Below are 26,732 nucleotides of genomic sequence, written 5' to 3'. Positions count from 1 at the left end.
AAAATTTTTGGACGACTTGCTCACATATGTCATCGGATTTTCTTCCGTTGACCATGGTTTGCAGCTAGCTAGTTTCGATTTTTAATCGGCTCAAGAGTAAGCTGAGGCAATCCTTTCCCAAAGAGTGACACCTGTTTTATCACTTCTTATTGTTTTTGTGACCCTTTCACTTGTTTTACAAATGTTGAGGGACGTTTGTGAAAGTCGCAAGCTTCGGCAGTAAGCAAACGATCTTCAAATTTGATTAGCGCGGGCTTGCTGCTCGAGCCATGGCGTCGGACCGACCATGGCACTCTTATCACACTGTTTTTACCAACGCCAAAGCAGGTACCCATACAAACAGGCACAGAGGGATGTATGCTTTTGGCATCATTTGGGCATAGTCTAATGATGAACCGTTTGCCGAACTGCAGGGATGGATGGAGTGGATAAGGAGAAGGTTCAGAGGGTGGTTTATGAGATGAGCAAGGGGTCCAAATACTTTGAAAATGAACAACGCAGAGAGACTATGGTTCTGCAGAAAATCCAGTACATGCAAACGCAAGTTGCTCTTCTTACTCAATCCGACATTACCAGCCATGAAAAGGTTGAGCATATATTGTTACAAATTTTATTTTCTCTACTCTTTTAGAAATTCATTCATTTTTTCTTGGCTAGGTTGCTGATATCAAAATCAACACTTTTGAAGTGGAACGAGATCTTTCGCGTATTTGGATGCACGTTGATCTGGATGCTTTTTATGCGGCTGTAGAGACCTTGGAGGATCCTACATTGGTTGGGAAACCCATGGCTGTAGGGGGGATGTCCATGATTTGTACAGCAAATTATGAGGTTTTTGGAGCTGTTTTATCATGAAAACAGAAAGTCCAGAGCGCTTACTTGTATGTGTTCATAATGATTCTTTTAGTTTTTGTGTGTTTAACATTGGCACCGCATTTTTCACGTCTCAGGCCCGCAAATTTGGAGTCAGGGCGGCTATGCCGGGGTTTATTGCTTGTAAATTGTGCCCAGATCTGACGTTTATTCGGCCAAATTTTGAGAAGTATACTCTTTACAGTGAAAAGGTTCGTCAAGGTATTGAGAAGATGCTGTGTGTCATTTTGTCATTGAGCCTAAAACTGCAATCCGCGAATGTTTAAAAATACGAAAATGTATTGTGGGGTGATTGGTGACAGTCTTTCGTGACTATGATCCTCACTTTCTTGCAAGAAGCTTGGATGAAGCATACTTGGACATCACAGAACAGTGCTCTCTTCGGAACTTGAGCTCTGCAGAAGTAAGTGTTTGATGCTTACTGAATCCTTTCTAAGGTTTTGGGTATTTAGTATCATTATACTTCAAGATTGCAGAAGAACTCAGGAGGCGAGTCTTTGATCTGACTGGATTGACATGCAGTGCGGGAGTAGGGCCCAATCGTCTGATTGCAAAGGTTGGCTGTTTCTTTTCTTGATTTGCTGCATGGTTTCACCTTCTTTAGTTTAGCAGCCGGGGATGGACCTTGGATTAGCCTTTTAAGTTTGTCTTGATAAAATTTTTTGCTAGGCAAATTCCCAACAAGGACACGTAAATATTGCTAGTGTTCTCAACATAACTGACAAAATGTCTTTCTTCGTTCAATTTGATAGAAGTATCATTGCTAGCAGACAATGAAATTGCTTCTTTATGAAAGATTATAGGTGCTACATTATCATTTTCATACTTGTGGTGTGGTGTGTGTTGTGGACATTAACAAACCTGTGGGATTAGGGGCTGCACTTTTTGGGATGCTATCCTAGATTTTTACTGCAGTTCTTGAGGTGTACTTGCTAAGATTCATAGGTGATGTCCTGGTCTCCTCCATGTGCAGTCTAGCAATGTCATATTATTCTTGTTACCTGCCGAGCTAGTCAATATGAAGAAGGGGTATTCAACGATTGCTGAAAAGGTGGAACCTGATTCATCGTTAAGCTGTTTGGACCTGAATTATTGTGCTGACCTTGGAATACATATACTAACAAGACCCGTCACCTGCACTGAATGCATTTATGTTGTATGAATTTTTATCGACAATTTTGCCAAAATGTTCCACTTCTGAAACCCTTTCTGTTATTTTGTTGCGGAACGTGTTTTTTGGGGCATCGTAACCCTTGCACCCATTCTACCCCATGGCCTTCTGTCACGCACAGTGGCTATTCTGGGTACTTCTAAGTGAGAGATAGGGGACTTAGATTTGCAGATCTGAGGGCTGATGTAGCTTCTATAAATACACAGGACAAGAAGCTATTAAGGGTGACTTTATGGCTGTCACAAGGGGGGAGTATATACTATATAGCAATAACAACAATTCGATCAATGAAAATATTACTCAGAAGCATGACTGAGAAAGAGATGGAGAGAAAATTGAGCTGACACACCAGTATTGGGGACTAAAATATGAGCTGTCCTGTTCCCCCCACCCCCTCTTTCTTCTTTCTAGAGTTTCTTCGTTTTATGGCATAGTTACAATGGCCATTTTCAGTTCCCCGTTCCCATTCCAACTTCTCATTCCGAATCCCTGTTCCGTGTTTAGGACATGAGTGTCCATCCGTAACAGGGAATGGCATTTCATACCCATTGCCGTTCTCCGTTCCCCGTTCCGGTTTTGGGTAACTATGATTTATGGTGAGGAAGAACAGACAAACACATGAACTGGCAGTTGTGGCACAATTCCAAGCTCTTTTCTGATCTCTTTACTGGATGGAGCGCAAGAGCCCTTTTGGTGCAATTACGAGGTACTGGGCTGACATCACTTCACCTACGGAACTTCTATAAGAGAGCAACAACTGCAACATTTTATCTCTGAACCTTAAGAGTTCGATTGACACTATGGTGTGATTGTACTAGTGCATCAGATACTCTAGATGGTCTAATCTGAAACGTTTAGACTTGGATGTGATGGCTTTATAGAGTTATCTGAGTTTAATGTGTGATGCTGGACAAGGATATAAGGTTCAATGTGAAAGGTTGTGTTTAGTGCATGCTCTGTGCTGTGTGGTATGTGTGTACTCTTTGGTATAAATAGTGATGTCATGTGCACATGGTTCTTTGTGCCATGTGAATTATGTTAGTGTTAGCTCACTGATAACTTTTAAGGTCAAGGGGGTGGCCGAGGAGCAACACAATCAGCTTTGGAGCTTTTGTAGGGTCAAAAATGACGACAGAGAAAATTAATGGGGGCTTGCAGCTCCTATAGGATTCTTGAGACACAACTCGTTTTGACTATCTTTCTGACGGATCTTTTGATATTGCATTTTACAGTTCCAAGAAAAAGCACACATACCTTGGCTAGATGGCCTTTACATTCTAGAAGCTTTGAGGATCAGGAGTACCTTAGTTCTAATTGCTTTGTTAACAGTTCTATTGCTGTGGCTGCAGGTGTGCTCAGACATAAATAAACCAAATGGACAGTTCATCGTGCAAAATGAGCGGGCTGCAGTTATGGCGTTTGTTTCAACCTTACCCATTCGCAAAGTAGTCATTTGTGGGTTTGTACATTATGAATGAACATTTTTTGTCCAAGGTTTCAACCCTTGATTTAATTGCAGGTAAGTGGAATTGGAAAGGTGACAGAGCGATTATTGAGGGAAGTCCTTTCCATTGGTGTGTGTGAGGATTTATTAAAAAAGAGGGGGCTTATTGCAGCAGTCTTTTCTCCTATTTCGACAGGTAGAGCTTTCAGTTAGCCCAGTCGTTGAGTATTTAGGCATTGTGAACTGGCATGTGACTAAGCAAAAGCAATTTTTGCTGCTGACTTGAAATTGGTAGGAAATAGCTTATTTTGCAACCTTATATTATTAAATTTGATGGAAGAAAGACTTTAAAGCGGATATAGAAGGGTATACTCTAGAAAGCATAGATAAAGCTTGATTATTTGGAAGGTAAGAATGTGGTGACCTTTGGGTAGGTCTCTAGTGTAACTAGGTGTGCTTTTGGAAGGTAAAACTGTAACCTGGAGCCACCTTGCATACATTAATTTGGACTGGTGTGGCTGTGCTAACCTCCTCTTAGGGGAATAAACTTGTTAGCGAGGATGCAAACCTCATGCATTGCGGTGCGAATCTGCAATGGTCACACCTTTTTCACACAAGAAAACACAAAATCAGCAAAGTAGCTTATTCTAAACCTTGTAGAGAAATCCTATTGTGCCAAACCTTAATGTGATGGGCAAAGGGGGTTGAGGCCACAGTAAATGACTTTATAATCAGCCCAGGACATCCATCTTGGGGTATTTGAATCGACAGCTGCTGCTAGCTTTGCGCAAATGGATAACAATATTCCAACAGTGCAAGAGCAAGGATGTTTTCCATCTTCTTATAAGATGATCTGTGCTATCATTCTCCTCTCTGCCTAGATTCTTGTCCTTGACAACTTTCTTGCTGTGTGGACAATGTTTTTCCAGCTAGAAAATTAAGCAGCAGCTACATCATGAGGTATAAGTTCTTAGTCTCAAATAGGTTCAAGTGTCATGGAGGTTGCCAGGTTTGGCAGGCAAATATAATGATTTTCCGACATGTGTGCTAGCTTGCGAATCTTGCAGCACATATTGTTGTTTCATGATGGACTCCGTGGATTAAGGAGGTGAGGATCTTTTTTCAGGAATCCCCACCATCAACAGCAGCAGCAAATTAACAGAAACCTATAGTCAATGGTTTCAAGTTTCATGGGTGTAGCGGATAGTGTGTCGTGCCCTCTACAATGGGTGCTCCTCAGTGCAATGTGCGCGACATCTCACTCAAAACAGAATGATTACACAAGAAACAATAGATAACAGCTAATCAACACAGAGACACAGTAGCAGACCAGAACATATGGACTTGACTATCTCAAAGACTATCTCAAAGAACCGATACGAACTTTGGCGTGGCAGCACACTCAGCTCCAGCCCAGAACTCACGGGTACAATGGGGGTGTCGAGGCTCAGATGTGCAAGGATGGTACAGACGTGCTGTGTATAGACTTGCTACCCTAGACGACGACGCTGGACCATATATGAAGAAGATGATAATCATGACCCAACAACTACTACTCATATGTACAACCATAAAGAGCCACCAACGGCTCATAAATGTCAGCCATCTAAGTCTATCCCCAAACTGAGTGGTGGTGATCTGGCCGCGATGTCCCCTAGATCACCGTCCGTATCTGAAACCGGCCTGTTCAATCCAAAAAGGGCGGTAGACTTTACTTTAAACCTTGATTTAGCTTTCACCCATTATTAGTCGTCTATTTTACCTGTACTTTCAAGACACATCAAAGGGGAGAGGGATACAGGCTGCTAGATTGCACCTGTATAAGTAGACGGACACCAGATTGGCCCCTAACTTAGGCGCCCCTTTCGGTATTTCTTTATTGTTCAAAAGAGGGAATAAACGCTGTGGTTCCTACAAGCTGCCCCGCACAAACTCGGCTGAATTTCCACTGTTCCAGCCCGATTTCGGCAGCATAACTGTACTAGAACCCTTCACGGTCAGTATTCCCACGCATTGACCGACTTTCCCGACGCATACGGGCACTTTGCAAAACCTGGCGAGAATCTGCAGCACGCTGAATTCTCTGTTTTCAGCCCTGAAAATGCGCCAGATCGCCTTTACAGCGGTCCCCTTGCGTCCCCGAACCTCCTGGGGGTATTAGGGTCCGTTTAGGGCCAAAACCCTAAACCTGCAAAAATACACAGCAGGCTGTAATTCACTGTTTCGGGCTCCGTTTTGCGTGCCGGTCGCATCCCTAGCAAGTCCTCGAGCTCCCGCACCTGTAGGGCTACTTGCCCTTTGAATCGGACGAGATTTCTGGCGTGAAACCTCTCCGAATTCACATGTACCTGCGGGGGGATTAGCCGTTAGCTAATCCAGTACCTGTGCAAGAGGCTCTTGCCTCGGCAATCGCGCATGAACCCACACAACTGTACATTGGTCAAATGAAGAGCCCACTAGAGGGGCATAACATACTGCCAAAGGGGAGAGAGAGGGCAGTGCGTAGCGTGCAGGGCATCACTCCTGGCACCGCACTGTGCATAAGAGGGAAAGCAAGCACTCCATAGCTCTTAACCTGTGACAGAGACTTGCAAAATGAGCCTCCCAGCTATAAATCACGTTTTTGCCTTCTCTATAAGTAGTAAACTGGCCTCAGAGTGCCAAGTGTCACTCATTTGTGCATTTTCCCGCTTTAGACCCTCGGGTCTAAAAATATCTCACCTGCAGCCTCTGTTGACTTGGCCACAGAGTAACAAAATGATCCCCATGTCAAACTGCACGTAATGACGCGAAGACATTTTCAGGTCCCAAAATAGCAGTTCCCTAAATTTTAGGAGATGCTGCCATTATATCTTTCTAGGTCATCCGACCCTCTTTGTACACTGTGGCCACATCCAAAACTGAAATGTAGCCTCTGTAGCAAAGGATTCCACTTTGGCTAGTCAATGACCCCACTTGGCTAACCATAGTCCTTGTCCAACCTTAGTGCTCTCTTGCCCTCAGGCCTGGACTCCCTCTGGACAGTTCCACACTAGCTATGCAATGCAGGGCAGTTAGATTTCCCGAGGGGTGTTTCCAAAAAGTGAAAGTAAATAGATAATAAGAAAGAAATCAACAAAAAGGATAGATAGTAGTCACACGCTGGTGACATACCCCCCTCTTGAAATCTCAAACGTCCTCGTTTGCATCTATGTCGTACATGCTTACTGTCAACACTGATGTATTCAACACCTGTCGACACATATACGACACATACATGCTCATTGTCAACCCTGGTGTATTCAACACCTCGTCGACTCATGTATTGCCTGCGTGTGAACCCTGTCCCAATGACATAGTGGTAGCTGCACACTCTGCCATTGCTTTGAGTCACTAACTTTCCAATGACAAAATGGTAGCTGCACATTTTGCCACTGTCTTATAGTACACGTTGGATCCCGTAACACTTTCGAGCATACCCAAACCGACAGTTTAAGAATGCAGTTACACATGTACTCCTGAATAGAAGCAATCACTGTATCCTTGACAAACTGACAAGAAATACTCACTTCTATAGCACTAACCAAACTTTTGGACATTCCATAAGAGCAATTGCCAAACTGACAATCTGTACAGCTCTAACATTCATGTAACAGGTATTTGATTTGAGCTCACTTTAAATACCATGTACATCATTTGTTTCAGAAGCCATTGTCACACTGACAATCCATGTAGCTTTGAAACTCAAGGGGTCAAGGTAGGTTGCAAATCGAAGGCTTCCAGGTAAAGTGATAACACAGTTGGTGACTCTGCAAGTTCACCTTCTTCCATCCACTTAGCATCCATTGGTGGATAGTTTCTGAACTTTACCAAGTAACGCCTAGCAACCTTGCCTTTCACTTTCTTTTCTTTGTGTGCCAAAATCTGTTCAGGGAGCAAGATCTCGTCAAGTTCCTCGACTTCCGGCTGATCTTCAGCTGGAATAGCTTCTGGCACATCACCCACATAGGGTCTGAGAAGACTCACATGAAACGCATTGTGAATCTTCCAACTGTCAGGCAATTTCAGCCTATATGCAACATCACTGATTATGTCGCACACTTGAAAAGGCCCATAGTAACGCATGCTGAGCTTTGGAAACAGTCTTTCCTTGCCCTTCATCTTCTTTAACCTTGCCTTTTCAAACCGTAGAAGCACCCAATCACCAAGTGAATATACCACTTCACGACGGTGACGATCAGCTGCTTTCTTTTGTTTTGCCTGAGTCCTTTCTAAGGCCACTTTGACCTTCTTGTACATTTCATCCATGTCTTGAACATACTTATCTGCTTCAAATATCTTGTCCTTTGTATGCAGTATGGGAGGAACTTTCTTGCCACCTTCAACTATCTCGAAAGGTGCCTTGCCAGTTGATGAATGCACTGTATTATTGTATGCATACTCCACCAATGGCAAATACTGCTCCCACTTTCCTTTATGCTCTGACACATAGCACTTCAGCAGATCTAGGACAGTAGAATTTGCCTCTTCTGACTGCCCATCTGTTTGAGGATGAAATGACGAAGAGAATTTGAGCGTGGTACCCATATTCTCAAACAAGCCTTTCCAGAACAAACTAGTCATGCGTGGATCACGGTCGCTAATAATCGACTGTGGCATGCCATGATACTTGAAAATATTGCTCATAAACAAGCGTGCCATCTGATCTGGCTTTATCTTCTTCCTGACAGGAATAAAATGAGCCTGTTTGCTGAATCTGCAAATAATGGTCCAAATACCATCATTTCCTGTCTGCGTTCTTGGAAGATCAAAGATAAAATCCATAGCAATACTTTCCCATGGTTTATCTGGAATAGGTAGTGGTTGCAATAACCCTGGTGCCTTTTGCCTGTCAAACTTGACCTTTTGGCATATTAGGCATTCTCGCACAAAGGCATCCACATCCCTTCTCAATGTAGGCCAATACAAGAATGTCTCAACCGCTTTCACTGTAGCATCGATACCACGATGCCCTGCATACGGTGGGACATGACTCTCTTCCATAACTTTGCGTCGCAATGGCTTTGTGACACACAATCTGCCATGCATCATCATGAACCCATCTTTGAGAAGATAGTGTTCATGACGTTGTCCATCCATTAGCTGCTCGAAGACCCTTGCAAAATCTTCATCATTTGCATACTGTTCTCTCATATCATCAAGTTCATGATGATAAGGAATCGACACAGCTGAAATTTGTGGCTTCCTTGACAAGGCATCAGCCACAACGTTCTTCTTGCCTTCCACATGCACAATCTGAAAATGGAACATGGACAAGATATTTGCCCATCGCATATGCTTCTCAGATAACTTTGTTTGTGTCAAGAAGTATCGCAAGGTCTGATGGTCCGTTTGGACAACGAAATCTGCACCTAGCAGGTAGTGTTTCCAACTTAAGAGCGCATGAATCACAGCCAGTAACTCTTTCTCATAGACCTGCATGGTCATCTCTGGCCCTTGCAAAATTCTGCTCTCATAGGCTACTACCTTGCCATCTTGCATTAGCACAGCACCAATGCTACTACCGCAGGCATCACATTGGACCACAAATGACTTCCTAAGATCTGGCAACACAATGACTGGATCCGAAGTCATCTTTTCCTTTAAGAGATTAAAAGTTGAAATCTCTTTTTGTGTCCATCTAAAGGTGACTGCCTTCTTTTGAAGAGCATGTAAAGGTGAAGCAATCTCAGCGAAATTTCGGATAAACCTTCTGTAATAGGAGCATAGTCCCAAGAAGCTTCGGACATCATGCACCGTCTTCAAATTTGGCCATGACTTGATCGCTTCGACTTTTGCAGGATCCATTCTGACACCGTCCTTTGAGACAATGTGTCCCAGAAAGTGAATCTCTTCCAGAAAAAACTCACTTTTCTTTGCATTGATGAGCAACCTATGACTGCGTAGCTCTTTGAACACAATGGCCAAGTGATGCCTATGCTCCTCTTCATTCTTTGAATAGACTATCATGTCATCAAAGAACGTACCAACAAACTGCTGGTGTGGACGGAAAATTCTGTCCATCATCCTATTGAACGTAGCAGGAGCATTTGTGAGACCAAAGGGCATCACTAAAAATTCGTAAAGGCCAAACGTCGTTCTAAAAGCAGTCTTGTGCACATCCTCTGATCTAATGCGGATCTGATGATACCCACTCTTTAGATCTATCCTGCTAAACATAGCTGCTCCTTCTAATTTGTCCATAATATCATCAATTCTAGGTATAGGAAACCTATTCTTGATGGTATTCTTGTTCAGTGCACGGTAGTCGATGCACATACGCCATGAGCCATCCTTTTTCTGCACCAACAACACTGGAGAACAGAATGGAGATGAACTGGGCTGAATCAGCCCTTTTTCTAACAACTCCTGTACTTGGCCCATTATCTCTTTCTGCTGAGCCGCACTAACCCTGTACGGAGGCTTATTTGGTGGGCTACAGCCTGGCACCAAATCTATCGCATGGTCCTCGGGTCTCTCTGGCGGTAATTGAGACGGTAATGAATCGGAAAAACAGTCACTATACTGTTGTAAAAACATTGACCTTTCTTTATCTAGCACAGATAAATTTGATTCATCACAATCTGACACTTCACGTGCAAAAACCAAGTACGCAGAAAGATGCTTTTTCATTACAGAAGTAATAACAGAAGCTGATACAGTAGGAATAGACTCCCCTTTAAGCTTTACATCCAGAATGTGAGTCTTTCCCCTGCTCTGTACAGTGATCTTTTTGTTGTAGGCATCCAGGATTCCCTGTACACGAAACAACCAAGGAATACCTAACAACACATCACATCCGTCCAGTGGCATGATGTAAAATTCTTCAGCATCTACATAGGACTGGATATGTAGACGCAACTTTCCAATGATGGGTGTCACAGCCTCTGTATGGCCAGGACATGCCAAACCTGCCTCTGCTGTATACCCCATCTCTTCAGGTCTGATTCCCAACTTTGAAGCCAATTCTGGGGAAATGAAGTTGGCTTTGGCACCTGGATCAAAGAAGATAAGCACTGTTTGATCCCTAACCTTTCCCCATGCTCTGCAAAGCTCACTTGCATCTGAATTTGGCTTGTCGCCCACCATATCTGGCACTAGACCAGCCATGGGCTTCTTTCCTTTCTTGTCTTCCTTGTCTTCAGAATCAGCTGGCCTTTTCTTTGTAGGACAGTTGTAAGCAATGTGGCCAGGCTGCTCACATATAAAGCATTTGTTCTCTGTCCTCAGGACCTTCTTTTGCTCTTCTGACTTGCGAGGAAAACGTCTTTTCCATTTCTTTGCGGGTTCTTTTTCTGATTCAGCCGTAGCTTTGTCTTTCCTTGCGTTGGCCGACTCCTGAGTCCTTTTAGGAGCCTCATCGGGAACGTGCTTCTTGGCTGAATTTTTCTTGCCTGATCCTGCCTTGACGCCAGTGTTAAATTCACAATCTTCTCCCTTGAGCAAACCATTGCCAGTGTTTGCTACCTCGATGAGCTGCGTCAAAGTAGTGACTTTGGTCTTTGTGCAGTATTTTCTCAATCCTTTGGGTAGGCCACAACAGTATTTTTCTATCTGTTCTGTCAATGGCACAAACCTATAGGAAGTTACTGGAAGTAGAGCTTTCCAAAACTTCCGATTGTAATCATCCAGATTTCTGCAAGTGGCAGCATTAAGCTGGTGCCATTCTGTCATGACATCTGCTTCGAAATCATCAGATAACCATGCTGCTGCAAAAATCTGCTTGAAGTAAATCCATGTGGACGGAGCTTGTCCTTGAAGCAATAAAGTTGTCCACCATTGTCCCGCATTCCCTGTCAAGAAAGTGGCTGCCTTGCGGACCTTTGAAGCCTCTGTAAAGTTTCCCCCTGCATAGGCCTTGTCAAACTGCTGGAGGAATGAAAGAGCCTTTTTCCTGTCATCAAACCCTGTAAAGGTCGTGAATGACACTCCTTTGCCACCTTCTTTGTACGGAGTTGGCCTCTCCAGCGGCGTTAAATTGTCATATGGAAGTGACTGAAACATGGGAACACTATTAAGGTTCATCTGTGTTCCTTGGCCGCTATTAACTTGACCTGGAAATGCCATATTTGGCTGCTGATTTGTAATTCCAGCCATACCAAAATTTGCTTGTGGCATCCCAAATTGTCCCTGAGTGCTTTGAAACCCTGGTTGCATACCCATGACACTGTACATGGGGTTAGGCATCATCGTTTGAGCACCCGCAAACACTGTTCCTGGCGTATAAAACTGATTTCCAGGTGCATGACCAGCCATGCTTTGGAATACGGATCCACCTCCAAAATAGCCAGGGTGTACTGAAGGTGGTGGGAAGACCTGTTGCATAGCCTGTAAGTTGCTTCCCTGCCCATTAGAACCAGCTATAGGCTGCTGAAAGGTGGCGGGCTGAATTGGTACAGCTTGAAAAACTGGCATCTCAGCCACCTGTTCTTGCACCTTAGGCATACGTTGTGGAGACTGCATGTTCTCCGTCAAGTGTACAGGTGTTTCCATTGACTGTGCGGTATGAATCACCTGTGTTCGAGCCTTAACAGGCTTTTGAATATGATCCAGTGACCCAACTTGCTGAGACGGAACAGGAGGTTGCAAAAAGGCTAAAAACCTTGGGTTCTGCATTACTTGTGTGAACATAGCCACAGCAGTAGCCAACTGGGTCCTGAATATATCATCATCAGTCTGTGGTGGTCTTGAGGACTCACCCACTTCATGTGTCTGTTGACCCTGTGAAGAGGAAACCTCTTCAGTCACATCATCTGGTCTGTCAGCCATAATTACAATTCCCTGTGTCTCGTCTATGATCCCCTGTGTCTTCAAGCCGAAAACTGCCCAAGGCTCACTTCTATGGGAAAAAGTGATTTAATCCCGTCGATGGAACCATGAAACCGGCCTGTTCAATCCAAAAAGGGCGGTAGACTTTACTTTAAACCTTGATTTAGCTTTCACCCATTATTAGTCGTCTATTTTACCTGTACTTTCAAGACACATCAAAGGGGAGAGGGATACAGGCTGCTAGATTGCACCTGTATAAGTAGACGGACACCAGATTGGCCCCTAACTTAGGCGCCCCTTTCGGTATTTCTTTATTGTTCAAAAGAGGGAATAAACGCTGTGGTTCCTACAAGCTGCCCCGCACAAACTCGGCTGAATTTCCACTGTTCCAGCCCGATTTCGGCAGCATAACTGTACTAGAACCCTTCACGGTCAGTATTCCCACGCATTGACCGACTTTCCCGACGCATACGGGCACTTTGCAAAACCTGGCGAGAATCTGCAGCACGCTGAATTCTCTGTTTTCAGCCCTGAAAATGCGCCAGATCGCCTTTACAGCGGTCCCCTTGCGTCCCCGAACCTCCTGGGGGTATTAGGGTCCGTTTAGGGCCAAAACCCTAAACCTGCAAAAATACACAGCAGGCTGTAATTCACTGTTTCGGGCTCCGTTTCGCGTGCCGGTCGCATCCCTAGCAAGTCCTCGAGCTCCCGCACCTGTAGGGCTACTTGCCCTTTGAATCGGACGAGATTTCTGGCGTGAAACCTCTCCGAATTCACATGTACCTGCGGGGGGATTAGCCGTTAGCTAATCCAGTACCTGTGCAAGAGGCTCTTGCCTCGGCAATCGCGCATGAACCCACACAACTGTACATTGGTCAAATGAAGGGCCCACTAGAGGGGCATAACATACTGCCAAAGGGGAGAGAGAGGGCAGTGCGTAGCGTGCAGGGCATCACTCCTGGCACCGCACTGTGCATAAGAGGGAAAGCAAGCACTCCATAGCTCTTAACCTGTGACAGAGACTTGCAAAATGAGCCTCCCAGCTATAAATCACGTTTTTGCCTTCTCTATAAGTAGTAAACTGGCCTCAGAGTGCCAAGTGTCACTCATTTGTGCATTTTCCCGCTTTAGACCCTCGGGTCTAAAAATATCTCACCTGCAGCCTCTGTTGACTTGGCCACAGAGTAACAAAATGATCCCCATGTCAAACTGCACGTAATGACGCGAAGACATTTTCAGGTCCCAAAATAGCAGTTCCCTAAATTTTAGGAGATGCTGCCATTATATCTTTCTAGGTCATCCGACCCTCTTTGTACACTGTGGCCACATCCAAAACTGAAATGTAGCCTCTGTAGCAAAGGATTCCACTTTGGCTAGTCAATGACCCCACTTGGCTAACCATAGTCCTTGTCCAACCTTAGTGCTCTCTTGCCCTCAGGCCTGGACTCCCTCTGGACAGTTCCACACTAGCTATGCAATGCAGGGCAGTTAGATTTCCCGAGGGGTGTTTCCAAAAAGTGAAAGTAAATAGATAATAAGAAAGAAATCAACAAAAAGGATAGATAGTAGTCACACGCTGGTGACAGTATCCCTGCCACGTCACTGCCCACCGTCCGTATCCCTGCCACGTCACTGCCCAGCCCAGCCCAGAGAGTCCGTCCAGTGTGAACCAAACCAAACCAACTGTACTAACTGTGTGTCCTATGAAAGTGACATTGTAGCCTGCCTACAAGTTGCCCGCCACAAGACCTCTCACCGTCTCCGTGAGAGGAATACTGAAAAACTGTGAGAGAAAACCACTAGGTATTGCATATGTACAATGGTGAGCTCCTGAATCTGTCATCCAGCATGCAGAGCCTTACGCAAGGTGAAAATGGTAGCATCTCTATGAGCAATGGCACTCTGTGCAACTCACAAGTAGCCTTCCATGGCCGCATATATGGCCGAGTGCTTCTGGTGGGTAGTTGCTAATTTCTCGGCACCAAGTTCAATCATTGCAATAGCATTTCTTGACTCTTGCAAGTTCTCTTCAGAGATTTTGAACAACGAAGTAGTCACTTCCACTGGAAGAAGCAGTAGTAGCACCTGAAGGTGTAGAGTGCCCAAGAGGCACTGCAGTCGATGTCGGGGTGACAGTGGTAGTAGGGTGCCCAAGAGGCACTACAGTGGTTGTCGGGGTGATAGTGGTAGCAGGTTCAGTGGGTGAGCTGGAGATGGGAGAGAATGACGAGGGTACCACAGGTGGTGAGAAAGGTGTGGTAACAGTGGCATGAGTATAGACGGGAGTAGTAGGGAGAGGTACCTGAGGGAGAGAGACCGCCTCAGTAACAAGAGTGGGCATACCAAGAACAGCGGAGCTCTGGATGGCCTCCGGCATTGTAGAGACGGGGATAGAGGTAGAGGAAGGACGTGTGGAGGATGCGTCACCCGACTCTGGCTCTTTGAAAATGGCAGAGGTCGTAGTGTCCCTGCCATATCTTTGACCACTTTGACTCTTTTCTTTTGTTTCTTCTTCTGATCATCTGTGCCAAGAGACTTTTTTTTTGCTTGCAGTGGCAATGCTGTATCTTCATCTACTTCAAGAGGGTTGATGCGGTCATCCAAGACAATAGTGGCGCGGCAAAACATTGGAAGCTAGATTGAGGTGATTGCACTTGTGCTCTAAACCTTTTCGCCATGGTCTGCAATGATGTAAAGAGGATCTGATGAAACCCACAAGGTATGTTCTTTATTAAGCAGTAAAGACCATCACATTGTGGGAACGTGGTAGGTACTTCGCATTTCCTCTTTGGTCCTTGAGCATCTCTCACTAAAAAGTAATATCTGAATATTGCTAAGTGAGCTTTGTGATGCTGCAGATTTGGATGATCAGGTTCGAACAATGCCTTGCATGCCTGTATGGTATCAGCTTTGGAGAGCTTTGAGTAAGACCTAGTACTTGGCTACAATGAGGGAAAGTTGGTCATCCCCATTGCATGTCCTAGACGCGCAGCTGTCAAAGTGTGTACTCTGACTTTTGGAAAAATTTTCAACATTTCATGAATCATGCCGACAGGTATGTCATCAAGAAGGATAGCTTCAGCTAGCGATTTGATACCCAAGTTGTCCAATTGGTCGTGTGAAAGAACATCTATAAGAGTTGTTTGGCTTGGGATGCTGCATGTGAAAATTTAGCGAAAACTTTGTTTTGTGTTTTGTTTTTTCAGGCCTTGCAACTTCATGACTGATCATGTGACTCATGACTTTCCTTTTCCCTTTTGGATCTTTCTCTTTATCACTTGAGCTACCACTATCTGAGCCGCTACCATTGTCCGAGCCTGAGCTAGAATCTGCATCTGATGCCCAGGCCTTGTAACTTTTGTCAGATGGAGCACTTGACGTCATATCCGTGACCCCATGGCTGCTAGGTTCTGATTCCGCTTCAGTTTCATAATTAGCCTGCCTGTGTGATTGAGGCCTTTTCCTCAGCAACAGTTTTTTGCCTTCTGCCATATCCACTGATTGACGACTATCTGTAAACAATTTAGTAGTATTTTTCAAAAACCCCAAAAGCTTATAGCAGTGATCTCATTGCAGAGTAGATTCTGTTAGGCCACAAGAGCATACATAGAAAACATCCCAGGATCATACATCCATCAGCACATCACGTTGTGCCTCTAACACAATCGCAATCTGTAAACAGCATAATCCGCATAATCCAGATCTGTGCTGCTGAAAGTGGTAGCTTGAAAATCTGAGAGCAGGCTGAGGATGTAATCTCGAGGAAGTCAGAGGATGTAGTCTCGAGGAAGTCAGACGACAATGCACGTAGGCCTGCAGTGACAAGACGGCAAAAACACCATCATCCAGAGATATGATAGGGACACTGAGTACGTAGGCCTGCATCGGCAAGACGACAGTGCACGTAGGCCTGCAGAGATGAAGGTGGTTAGGGACCGAAGGAGGGCGTTGAGTAGATAGGCTAGGGAACGAGGGGCGAGAGGTTCGATAGGGGCGGACAGGGTCGAGGGTTGGTCTGGGGGGCGAGGGGTAGATAGGGCTATATAGGTTAGGGCGACGGGTAGATAGTAGGGGCGAGGACTAGATGGGGGGGGGGGGGGGGGGGGGGTAGATAGGGGTGAGCAGGCAGGGTGGGTAGGGGGGGGCGAGGGGTAGATAGGGGGTGAGCAGGCAGGGTGGGTAGGGGGCGGTTAGGGGGCAAAGGGGCACAGTGTACGAGAGAGAGAAAGGAGAAGGGGAGAGAGAGGGAGAGATAAAAGTTGTATTGTGTTGCCATAATAAAAAATTTGCCTGCTTCTCTTTAACTAGGATGTGGTGCTTCTCCTTAACTAGGATGTGGGCGATCAGAAAGGTTAGAGCAAACACGCCCAGCTAGAGCAAACTTGCATGTATGTGAGAGAGAGGGGGAAGAGCAATGAAAGGAGTAGGGTAGCAGGAGTGAAGCATATTGAAAGAGTGTTACGAAAGAGATCACACAAGAAAGGCAAAGAAATAGATGTGTGTGTGTGAGAGCTCACCATAAGAGAGTGGGAAAGGGAGATACATCAGAGCAGGTTTGAACGTGTTAGAAATAATACCAAAAATCAAAAATCTATCTGACGAGAGTTGAACCTCAGACATTCAACAAATCCATGAGGACAGAGAGGCAGTAGAAACAGAGCAGTAACGCTGGATCATAGTAGGACTCCAAAAACCCAATTCTATCAATAAGAGGAGAGCAAAATGGATGCACACAGTAAAACAAAGAGAATTTTAAAGATAACACCGATTACAACTGAGATGAGAACTGACATGATGAAGACTTGAGAAGAGGGAAAATGGAAAGCCGGAGAGAGGTGAGGACGGGACAGTCATACGGTTGCTGGTGGAAGGGATAACATGACCAGATTTCTAAAGAGTTAGGGCAAGAGAGTGATAGCACTTAATTCTTGATCCATTTACCAGTGGCAAGGGAACACTTGCCAGAGTGACTAACTGGCCAGCCCCCTGTGGCAAGGGAACACTTGTCAGAGTGACTAACTGGCCAGCCCCCTGTGGAAAAATCTCTTGTACCATGAATGACCCTTGCCAGGCTGGGACCAGCTTCTTAGCTTTTTTCAAATATTTAGCTTGATAGAGTAGCACCAATGTTCCTTGCGTTATTTTCGGCTTTCTTAGATGGCGATCATGACACGCTTTGCGACGAAGTTGCATGGCTTGCAGAGCGTGTGAAGCTAACATTCTGCTTTCTTCAACTTTGAGAGACGGGAGAGGTTTGCGGAAGCAATCCCTGCTGTGACGCGAACGCTTCCCACTCTTGCTGAACCTGAGTCGAACTCATATGGTCCAAGTTCTTCTAGACCAAAAGCTAGCTGGAATGGGGTGTGGTTATTGGTTGCCTTGAAGGAGGTGCGATAAGCCTAGACTGTGCCAAGGATAGCTTGAGCCCAAGAAGTTATATGCAGGTGACAAGCTTTCTTGAGAAGCGCGATTAGCACTTTGTTAATGCTCTCGGCTTGCCCATTTGCTCTAGGATAGTAAGAGCGAGATTTGCGATGAAAAATCTTGTAGTTCGTGAGGAGTGTGGAGATAAGGTCGTTGATGAAATGACTACCTCGATGACTGGTGATTTCTAGAGGGCACCCAAACCTGCAAAAAACATTTTCATATAAAAATTTTGCGACAGTGGCGGCTGTACAGTCAATGGTAGCCACCACTTCGGCCCACTTTGTTGCATAATCTGTCGCTACCAGGAGATACTTACGATTGCCGGGTTGAGCAGGTGGAGCAATCGGACCAGCAAAGTCCAAGCCCTATCGCTCAAAGGGCAACCACGCCATAGATACCTGCAGAGGGCGATTGGACTTCTTGCTAGGCTTGGGCGCACATCGCTGACAGACATCACAAATCTTGACATGAGCAATAGCATCCCTGAATAGATAGGGCCACCATAAGCCCGTCTGTAAGATTTTTTGCGCCGTGATGTGAGTAGGGTAATGGCCACTTGTAGGACCACTGTGTGCATCTTCCAGAATGTGGTCTACTTCATGAGGGGAGACGCACTTGTGCAACACACATCTGGCCCAAATTTGTAGAGCTGCTCACCAATCAAAGAAGGGTCTAGACTTCAGCAAGAGTCTTCTTTTTTGCAAGGGAGAAGCATTCTCAGGATATAGGCCAGCAGAGAGCAGATGTAACACATCTCCATACCATTCTAGGGTCGTGTCGACCTTAAAGAGATGACTATCCAGAAATTCATCATCAACCCCAATATCGGGCTCACCTGTATGTATGCGAGAGCGATGGTCGGCCATGACGTGCCGCTTGCCTAGAATAAGAACTACGTCGAAATCGAATTCCTAGAATATCAGTAGCCATTTAGACTCTTCCTGCAACTTGGCGTTTATTCAGAAGATAGCGTAGCGCACGATGATCCGTGATGATAGTGAAGTGAACACCTAACAAGTAATGACGAAACTTTTGTAAAGAATACACCATAGCCAAACCTTCCCTTTCTGTGGTGCTGTAGTTGCGATTTGCTTTGGTGAGCAGGCGATTTGCATATTGAACAGGGCGATCAAGGTTGTACTCCTTACTAGGCTGAGTCAGCACAGCACCCACAACCAGTTGACTGGCATCAGTATGCACATGAAAAGGGAGAGACCAATCTGGAGCCAGTAGAATAGGTGCTTCAGTGAGGCGTTTTTTGAGGTATGCAAATGCTTTAGTCTCAGGTTTTGACCATTGGAAGGGTACAGTAGCACTAGTGAGTCGGGTCAATGGTTGAGCCACGTGTGCATACATTCGTATAAACCCACGATGATAGCTTGTGTGGCCTACAAAGCTCTGAACACCTTTCGGGTTGATGGGAGGTGGTAACTTCAAGATGGCCACGATCTTCTCTGGGTCAGGCGCTAAACCTTTGGCAGACACCACATGGCCTAGAAGTGTGCCCTCAATGACCAAAAAATGACATTTGTTAGGATTGAGCTTTAGGCGTGCTTCTCTGCACCTGAGGAAGACAACAGAGAGCAGAGCGAGGTGCTCCTCCAGATTTTCCACTGGGTTTGAACATTGAGCACCTGAGAAGGTCGAAAAATTGTCCATGAAGATGCGAAGATGATCCGTTGCTCGATTGAAGGAAGGTGGAGCATTTTTCAACCCAAACGACATTCTAGTGTAGATAAAAATACTCAAGGGAGTCACGAAGGCTGTTTTAATCTGATCACCTGGATGGATACCCAACTGATTGTATCCACTGAACCCATCCATGAAACTGTACAATACATGCCCTGCTACATCTTCTAGCACACGCTCAGTGAAAGGTGTGGGAAAACCATCTGGGATAGTTACCTTGTTCAGAGCGTGGTAATCTACGCACACACGGATTTTATTAGACTTCTTCTTAGGTGCTATCACCATGGGGTGATAACCACTCAGAGTGCTCCACAGGTACAATGATCCCTGTCTCTTGCATTTTTTCGAGCTTTGACTTGACAGCCTCTGCATTCTTTAGGTTGAGCTTGTAAGCTCGGCCTCTGATAGGCTTAGCCCTTTCAACCAGAGGGATAGTGTGGACACCCAATTCTGGTGGGATCCCTTCCAAATCCTTGTAGGACCAAGCAAAAACATTTTTAAAAGAGTGTATAAAAGAAATTACCTGATCGAGTAACACGGGATGCTCCCATAACCAAGCTGCTAAGAGGACGTGCTGAGGGTTGTCAAGGTCGCCCAGGTTGACTTCTTTGATCGAGTCAGGAGGTGTAACTGGGGAGGGTGCTTCGGAAGATGAAAAGTGAGCTGCCTCTTGGAGCTTTGAGACATCATGGGCTGATGTTTGATCGATTGGAAACTCTGCATACTCCTCTTGTAACCATCCTGGCGGAAGCTCCTCAAAGGGTAAGTCTTCAGACATAGACATAGCAGAGTGCTTTTGAGTGGGCGGGGCGTCAGGCCCGGGAGATGTTCGAGGAAGAGGTGGAACATTGGCGAGCTCATGCAGAGGAGATCTCTTCTCCCTTCGGTGATGTGTTATAGGTTCACCAAGGCCGACGACTTCCATCAGAGGAACACTTGAATCATGGTCATCAGGGACTAACACACTTGCTTCTTTGACTGGCACACTTTCTGCTGTAGGGCTTGGGACATTGGTGTCGGCCTGAGGAGCTGGGAGAGAGAGTGTTACAGGCACAGGTGAGGCTTGAATAGAGACCACATAGCACGGCATTGATGTGGTAGCTTCCAACCACTGATCCGTCAGGTGGGATGGGCTGCTCGAGGTCGGGGTTGGATTGTACTAACAATGAGCTGTGATGAACCACTGGATCCATACCTCCTTCGAGTCGAATTGGCTGCATAGGGGAGCCAGGACTGTGTATCCACATGGCGTCGTTTCCCCAATCATGAAGTGCCGCAACCATGGTCTACTAATAAGCAAAGGAAATCCTCCCTCCACCTAGGGAAGACTGACCACCACAAAATCCAAGCTACATGTGAAGTCTTGTACCTTCAGAGGCACCTTCTCTACTATGCCCCCACTGGATAGACTGTCCTCTGGTCCGCCAATGTAACAGTTAATGGAGCAGGGCGGCTAGGCTGCAGACCTAAAGCCAACATAGTAAACTCTGGCATCAGATTGATCCCAGATCCACCATCCACTATGACGCTTGAGAATTGATGCCCAAGAATAGACACAATGAGACGAGGACTTTTGTAGTCGGTGAGGGGAGCAGCTGGATAAGAAATCATGTAGGACTTCGAGGGCTGCACAGGTAGTGCCCGCCACTAGGCCTTGCACCAAGATACAGAGACTGGATGATGGAAAGGGTGTCACTTCGGTCAAGTCGAAGCATGTCATATAGTGACACTTGCTGAAAGGTGTTTTTCAAGATAGTGTCTGCTGTAGGCTTCTCTCTTTTGATCAGTGCTTGCTCTGGTATCTTAAGCTTCTGCAAGTCCTCTACTACTTCCATGAAAGCACCATCAATATCTGATAGAAGAGAGGTAGGTTGGCTCTTGGCACTACATGCTGGTTTGTCAGCTACTAGGGGAGTTTGACTCATTTGTGTGACTGGAGACGAAAAAGTTGGACCACCAGGGAGGCTGAGACCAAGAGCATCTCTCTGTGCCCGTGTGAGCACACCAACCGGCTCTTCCACCTGCTTCAACCCATCTCGAGAGGCAACTACAAGAGTGGAAGGCCGGGCTTGTGGAATGGTGCTTACTGTGATGAGGTTAACCTTTGGGAATGTAAACTCGTGCTGGTTCTGGCTTGTGGTTGCAAATGTGGATGCACGTTGTTTTGAGCAGTCCTTACTATAGCGATCCTTAGCTTCAGGGCAGTGTCGGCAAGGAGGGGACCCTTGTGGCAACGGACATTTGCTTTGATAATGTCCATACTCCCCGTACTTGTAGCACAAAATTGGCCTATTGGAGGGGTGAGGTGGTCTTGGCCCTTGTTGCATGGGGACGGATGCTGATGTGTAGAAGCTTTGGGGAACTGAAGGAGCATTAGCATGATAAAAGTTGGGGGATGCAAAGTTGTTGTGCATACCTTGCATAGGAGGTGTTGTCAGCAGAGGTGGCATTGGGTTTTGATGGCCATAGGGATGAAACCATGTTGGATGCAGGTGCTAGCCCTTGTTGGAGAGAAGGACCTAGACTTGTTATATTTGCCGCAATCCCTTGATATAGTAGCAATCCTTGTCTCATGCCCAGACTTTTCGCAGAAGTGGCAATAAGACTGAAGGGGACAGTCCTGTGGAGGGTGTCCTGGAGAGCGACACGAGCTGCACCATACCATAGCCTTAGTCTCCTGCTGAGACCGAAGCTCTTCTAGCTCTCTCTTGATTTGATCCAAAGCCTCGAGATGTGGGGGTTTCTCCTGTCTAAGAGAGATTGATTTCTCCTCTTGAAGAGCGCGTTGTAGTTTTAGGGCTTCAAGTTCCCTACGTAAAGAAGTCTAAGGGTCAGATGGACTCTCCAAAAGTACAGAGGCAGTCTCTACCTGAGAAGAGTCGGTAAACAGCTTCCTTGCCCCCTCTATCCTAGTAGCAGTCACAACAAACTCCTCCAAGGTGGCATCAGGTCGGAGATTCTCTCTCAGTTTTTGCTGAGAAGTCTTTGGAAGAGCCTTCTCTACCCATTTCTTGACCATGAACTCACTTGGTGGTTGAGACCAAGTGAGGAAGCTTGGTGACCAGAGACTTTTGATCAGGTCATGAGTTCGGCAAAAGTCTCTTTGGGCTGAAGCGTCAGGTTGGCCAACTCATCTAGAACCCTTTCTTGGAAGCCCCCTGGTCTGAAAGCTTCACAAAACTGTTGTCTTAAAGTTGCCCAAGTTAAAAAGTGATTCTCTGCAAATTGACTGTACCACTTGTTTGCTAAGCCATCCAAGGTAGATGGAAACAACACCAAATAAGCATCTTCTCTATTAAGACCACGACCTCTACAGAGAGATACAAACCTCCTTGCATGGTCGTCTGCATCTTTTGAGGAGAGTCCCTTGAAAGTAGGAAACTTGATGTTTACCTTGGCCAAAACATTGGTCAACGCCTCCATGGCCTCGTGCTCAGGAGCCCGTTGCTCAATAGCCTGCTGTAACAAAATAGGAGAGAGCTTTATTGGGAAAGGTGACCTGGAAGATGTGGAACCGGATGGAGGAATGGGTGATGCCGTATGTGGAGGTATGGGTGATGAGGTTGGTGGACTTATACCAAGGGTCGTCTTCTGTTGTAGTACTACAGAGGTCTCAATAGTGCGCTTTGACGCTCTAATGAACGCCTTGTATGTGTCATGGAGCGACCACAAACCCAACCAAGGTTTGGGCAAGAAGACCTTACACTTCTAGACTCTACTAGACCAGGGCAAGTGACTAGACCAGGGACGAGGAAGGCCTAGACCAGGACGAGAGCTGGTTGGACCAAGCAGGCTGCACAGTGCAAGGCAAAGTAGGCGAAGCTAGGTAAAAACCACCTAGCTCCTCGATTTGTACCTCAACAGAGAGTGAGACTTTAGTTGAGGTCCCATCGGGTGTGCCAAAAATGAGAGCACCTGTAGCGCGGATAGTGTGTCGTGCTCTCTACAGTGGGTGCTCCTCAATGCAATGTGTGTGACATCTCACTCAAAACATAATGAAAACACAAGAAACAATAGATAACAGCTAATCAACACAGAGACACAGTAGCAGACCGGAACATATGGACTTGACTATCTCAAAGAACTGATACAAACTCTGGCGTGACAGCACACTCAGCTCCAGCCAGAACTCACGGGTACAATGGGGGTGTCGAGGCTCAGATGTGCAGGGATGGTGTAGACGTGCTGTGTATAGACTTGCTACCCTAGATGATGACGTTGGACCATATATGAAGAAGATGATAATCATGACCCAACAACTACTCATATGTACAACCATAAAGAGCCACCAACGGCTCATAAATGCCAGCCATCTAAGTCTATCCCCAAACTGAGTGGTGGTGACCTGGCCACGATGTTCACTAGACCACAGTCCGTATCCCTGCCATGTGTCACTGCCCAGCCCAGAGAGTCCGTCCAGTGTGAACCAGCCCATTCCAACTTTACTAACTGTGTGTCCTGTGAAAGTGACATTGTAGCCTGCTACAATGGGTTGTTCTTCACATAGAGCCATCCAACTTGTGCCCTAGAATTGAAGAAAATGATCCAATCAAAGGCTTAGGCATGGATGTCACATCAAACAGACAGGTGGAGATGCCCGCCACATACATTTTGTCGTGAAGGACACTTGTAATGGTTAGTTTGGACAAGTTTGTTTGTCTTTAAGTAGAAAAAGTTCCTAGCCTTGCCTCATGGCTTCCTCCTGCTTTGCTTGTACCTGATGTTTGGATGGTCTTGCTTGCAAGACACGTGCCTCCATTGCTTGCATACATCATTGGACTTATCCTTTAACTTTCATTCTCTTGGGGCTTGAAGGAAAAGGGGGTAAGGGGGGGAAGCTGGGGAGGGTGAGGACCTTAATGCTGACAAGTAGTAGTAGAAGAATGGCTGTAGCCTGGAGCTGTTTGTTTAGGTGGATCACTACCTTCTTTGTCTTCTGATTGCAGTGCTGCTGTATTTACTGTGCTGTGTACCTTGGTTCTTAAATAACTTTTTATCATTAACACTTGAAAATTATTTCCTCGTGCAGATTTTTTCCTTTCAGTGGGTCTGGGGATTGGAGGTTCTGATACTCCACTTGAGGAGGCACGTAAAAGCCTGAGTTGTGAGCGCACCTTTTCTACCATCAGCAGTGAGGAGAGCCTCTTTGCCAAACTAGGTGTGCAAAACACTAAGTGTTTTTAGAAAGTGTTATCAACACCTTTGAACTATTCAATACCGTTTTTAAAAATCTGTTGTTTTGTTTGGATTAAGACACATATATAAGGCCTTTGACCGTATGAGTGGCCTTCAGAGTAGTTACAAATGTTCCATGTGGGAGTCATGTGAGTAGTTGCCTCCTGCATATCAAGGGCTGGTAATCATCGAGTTTCGGTTCTTGTATCTCATGTGACATGAATCTTTTATGATGTTTTCTTGAGGCTCTCATGCTCTGTTTGTGGTATACGGCTCTAGGAAGTTGCCAAACTTCCTCTGACAATGTCATGACACCACTTGATTGGCTAGCTGGATATGTGAATAAAGTGCTGCATACAATCCTTAAAATTGGAACTATTCAAATCTGTACTTCTGACTATCTTGACATGAATCTCACTGTAGTTGGTTGGAGTGCATGTAACGAGATAAGCTGCCGATTTTTTTATTAAAGACCACCTGTTTGTTCTTTTAAGGCATCACATTTGAAGTCATAATCAAGCATGCTAATATAACCTCTTCTTTTGTATCAAGCTCAAGGATTAAGCATTGTTATGCAGACGAACTTGCTGAAAATGTTGCCAAAGACATGGAGCGTGAAGGATTGCAGGGTCGAACATTAACTCTGAAGCTCAAGACAGTCAAGTTTGAGGTTGCCCTTATCTAAATAAGCGACATGCAATACTCTTGTTTCATATTTTTGAACCGGCAACTACTTTTGACAGGTCCAGACCCGTTCATTGACGCTTCCCATGTTTATTCACAATAAAGAGGACCTGCTTGTTCATGCTTCAAAGCTTTTGAAAGCAGAGCTACCAGTGTCGCTGAGGTTAATGGGTAGGTAATCTGGCAGAGTTGGGTGCGAAGTAGATGAGCATCTTATTTCTTAGCAGAGCTTTTATTCAAGTTAAATAATTGATGTGCCCCTTGCAGGTTTGCGTGTATCTCATTTTCAAGGGGAGGCGTCGGATTTAAACCAGCGGACCCTAGCAGATTTTTTCTGTACAAATGATAAACAAGTGTGCAAAATGTCTGAGACAGGAAAGGTCTCTCCCTGTGATATTGAAGACGATAATGCACAGAGACGTAGTTGTATGCAAGATGCTGCATTAGACCCGTCCTGTTCTGAGAGAATTGAAGTCAGTTGTTCACCTTTGTTGACATTTGTAAATTCCGACAGTACTCCATCTTTTGATCCTAATACACTCACAAGAAGAGATCATCTATCCAATGCAGTGGGCGAGTGTGTGCATTCCACTTTTAGATTTGGAGATAGCAGTGACGTGCAGAGGAGACGACAAGGTTTGGGTGATTGTTTTCATCATCCGATTGATAGTGGCTGTGCATTTGATTCCAGACTATCGAATGAAATGAAGTGGGTAGATGACAGTTACTGTTCACTTTGTAAATTAGAGATTCCTCCTTTTCTGGATAGTGAGAGACAAGAGCATATGGATTTTCATTTTGCTCAAATGCTACAATATGGACACATCAACTCTGGTGAACAGGAAGAGCACTCCAGAAGTTCCAAGGAAGAAAGCAAAAGGCATTTGAAGTAGGCATTTCAACATACCACGCTATAGTCGTTTGCATATATGCTTATTAATAATTTGCAGCTTTCATGTACAAAGTTAATAATCTTCTCTTTGTTATGCAGCCCATCTTGTAAAGGAACTCCCCCTAAAAGGGGACGTCTTGGTAAAGCCGAAGGGAACGGGAAACATCTTCCAATAGATGCCTTCTTTCCAAAGGTATGAATGCAGTCTACAGTAAGTTTTTGGCCTGTTTCACCAGAGAAACAGGGACTCAGACAAATTTAAGGCCTTTATATGCTCAGTAGGCCAAGAGATTGGAGAGACACTCTTGAAAAGTGGTTCAAGAGATGTTGATGTCATTTCAGGAGTGGGGGACAGGAACATTTTCCGTATTCCCTACCTAGTTAACAATCCCAAGAAAGCCTACAAGGAGAAATCCATAGTACCAAGAGCAATGTCGCTCTTGACTTGTAATTATGAACATGGGAGATTCGAAAAAGATGGAGTCAATGCTAAAACTGAAGCAAGACAAAAAACTAGCCTTCATGGAGTAATGTTGCGCGTGACATTGTAAATAGGAATAAGGGAGTTGTTAATAAGCTAAGCTTCAGGA

General features: G+C 45.4%; 1 protein-coding gene across 2 annotated transcripts; it reads left to right on the top strand.

The window, feature by feature from the left end:
- The first annotated feature begins 153 nt into the window (after positions 1 to 153).
- LOC147458787 (DNA/RNA polymerases superfamily protein) lies at positions 154 to 26,732 on the top strand. Of its 2 annotated transcripts, XM_086510226.1 has the most exons (13): positions 158 to 327; positions 414 to 586; positions 658 to 831; positions 951 to 1,074; positions 1,176 to 1,276; positions 1,343 to 1,429; positions 3,394 to 3,489; positions 3,564 to 3,684; positions 24,421 to 24,549; positions 25,145 to 25,236; positions 25,310 to 25,421; positions 25,518 to 26,139; positions 26,242 to 26,732. In XM_086510226.1, the coding sequence occupies exons 1-13, from the start codon at positions 270 to 272 to the stop codon at positions 26,339 to 26,341; spliced, it is 1,989 nt and encodes a 662-aa protein (XP_086366352.1). In that variant the 5' UTR covers positions 158 to 269; the 3' UTR covers positions 26,342 to 26,732. The 2 variants fall into 2 exon arrangements, with proteins under 2 accessions (XP_086366353.1, XP_086366352.1); XM_086510227.1 differs by lacking the exon at positions 24,421 to 24,549 and having other exon boundaries at positions 154 to 327.

The sequence above is a fragment of the Adiantum capillus-veneris genome, chromosome 4, assembly GCF_014529385.1.
Source record: "Adiantum capillus-veneris isolate H3 chromosome 4, ASM1452938v2, whole genome shotgun sequence".
NCBI classification, from domain to species: Eukaryota; Viridiplantae; Streptophyta; class Polypodiopsida; order Polypodiales; family Pteridaceae; genus Adiantum; species Adiantum capillus-veneris.
The sequence above is the reverse complement of the archived record's forward strand: the minus strand, read 5'-3'. Positions and strand labels throughout refer to the sequence as shown.

Coding starts and splice junctions, on each gene's coding strand:
- LOC147458787 (XM_086510226.1), top strand. CDS start 270: ATGGCGTCGGACCGACCATGGCACTCTTATCACACTGTTTTTACCAAC. Junction 3,490..3,563: donor CAACCTTACCCATTCGCAAA/GTAGTCATTTGT, acceptor ATTTAATTGCAG/GTAAGTGGAATTGGAAAGGT. Junction 25,422..25,517: donor AGTGTCGCTGAGGTTAATGG/GTAGGTAATCTG, acceptor TGCCCCTTGCAG/GTTTGCGTGTATCTCATTTT.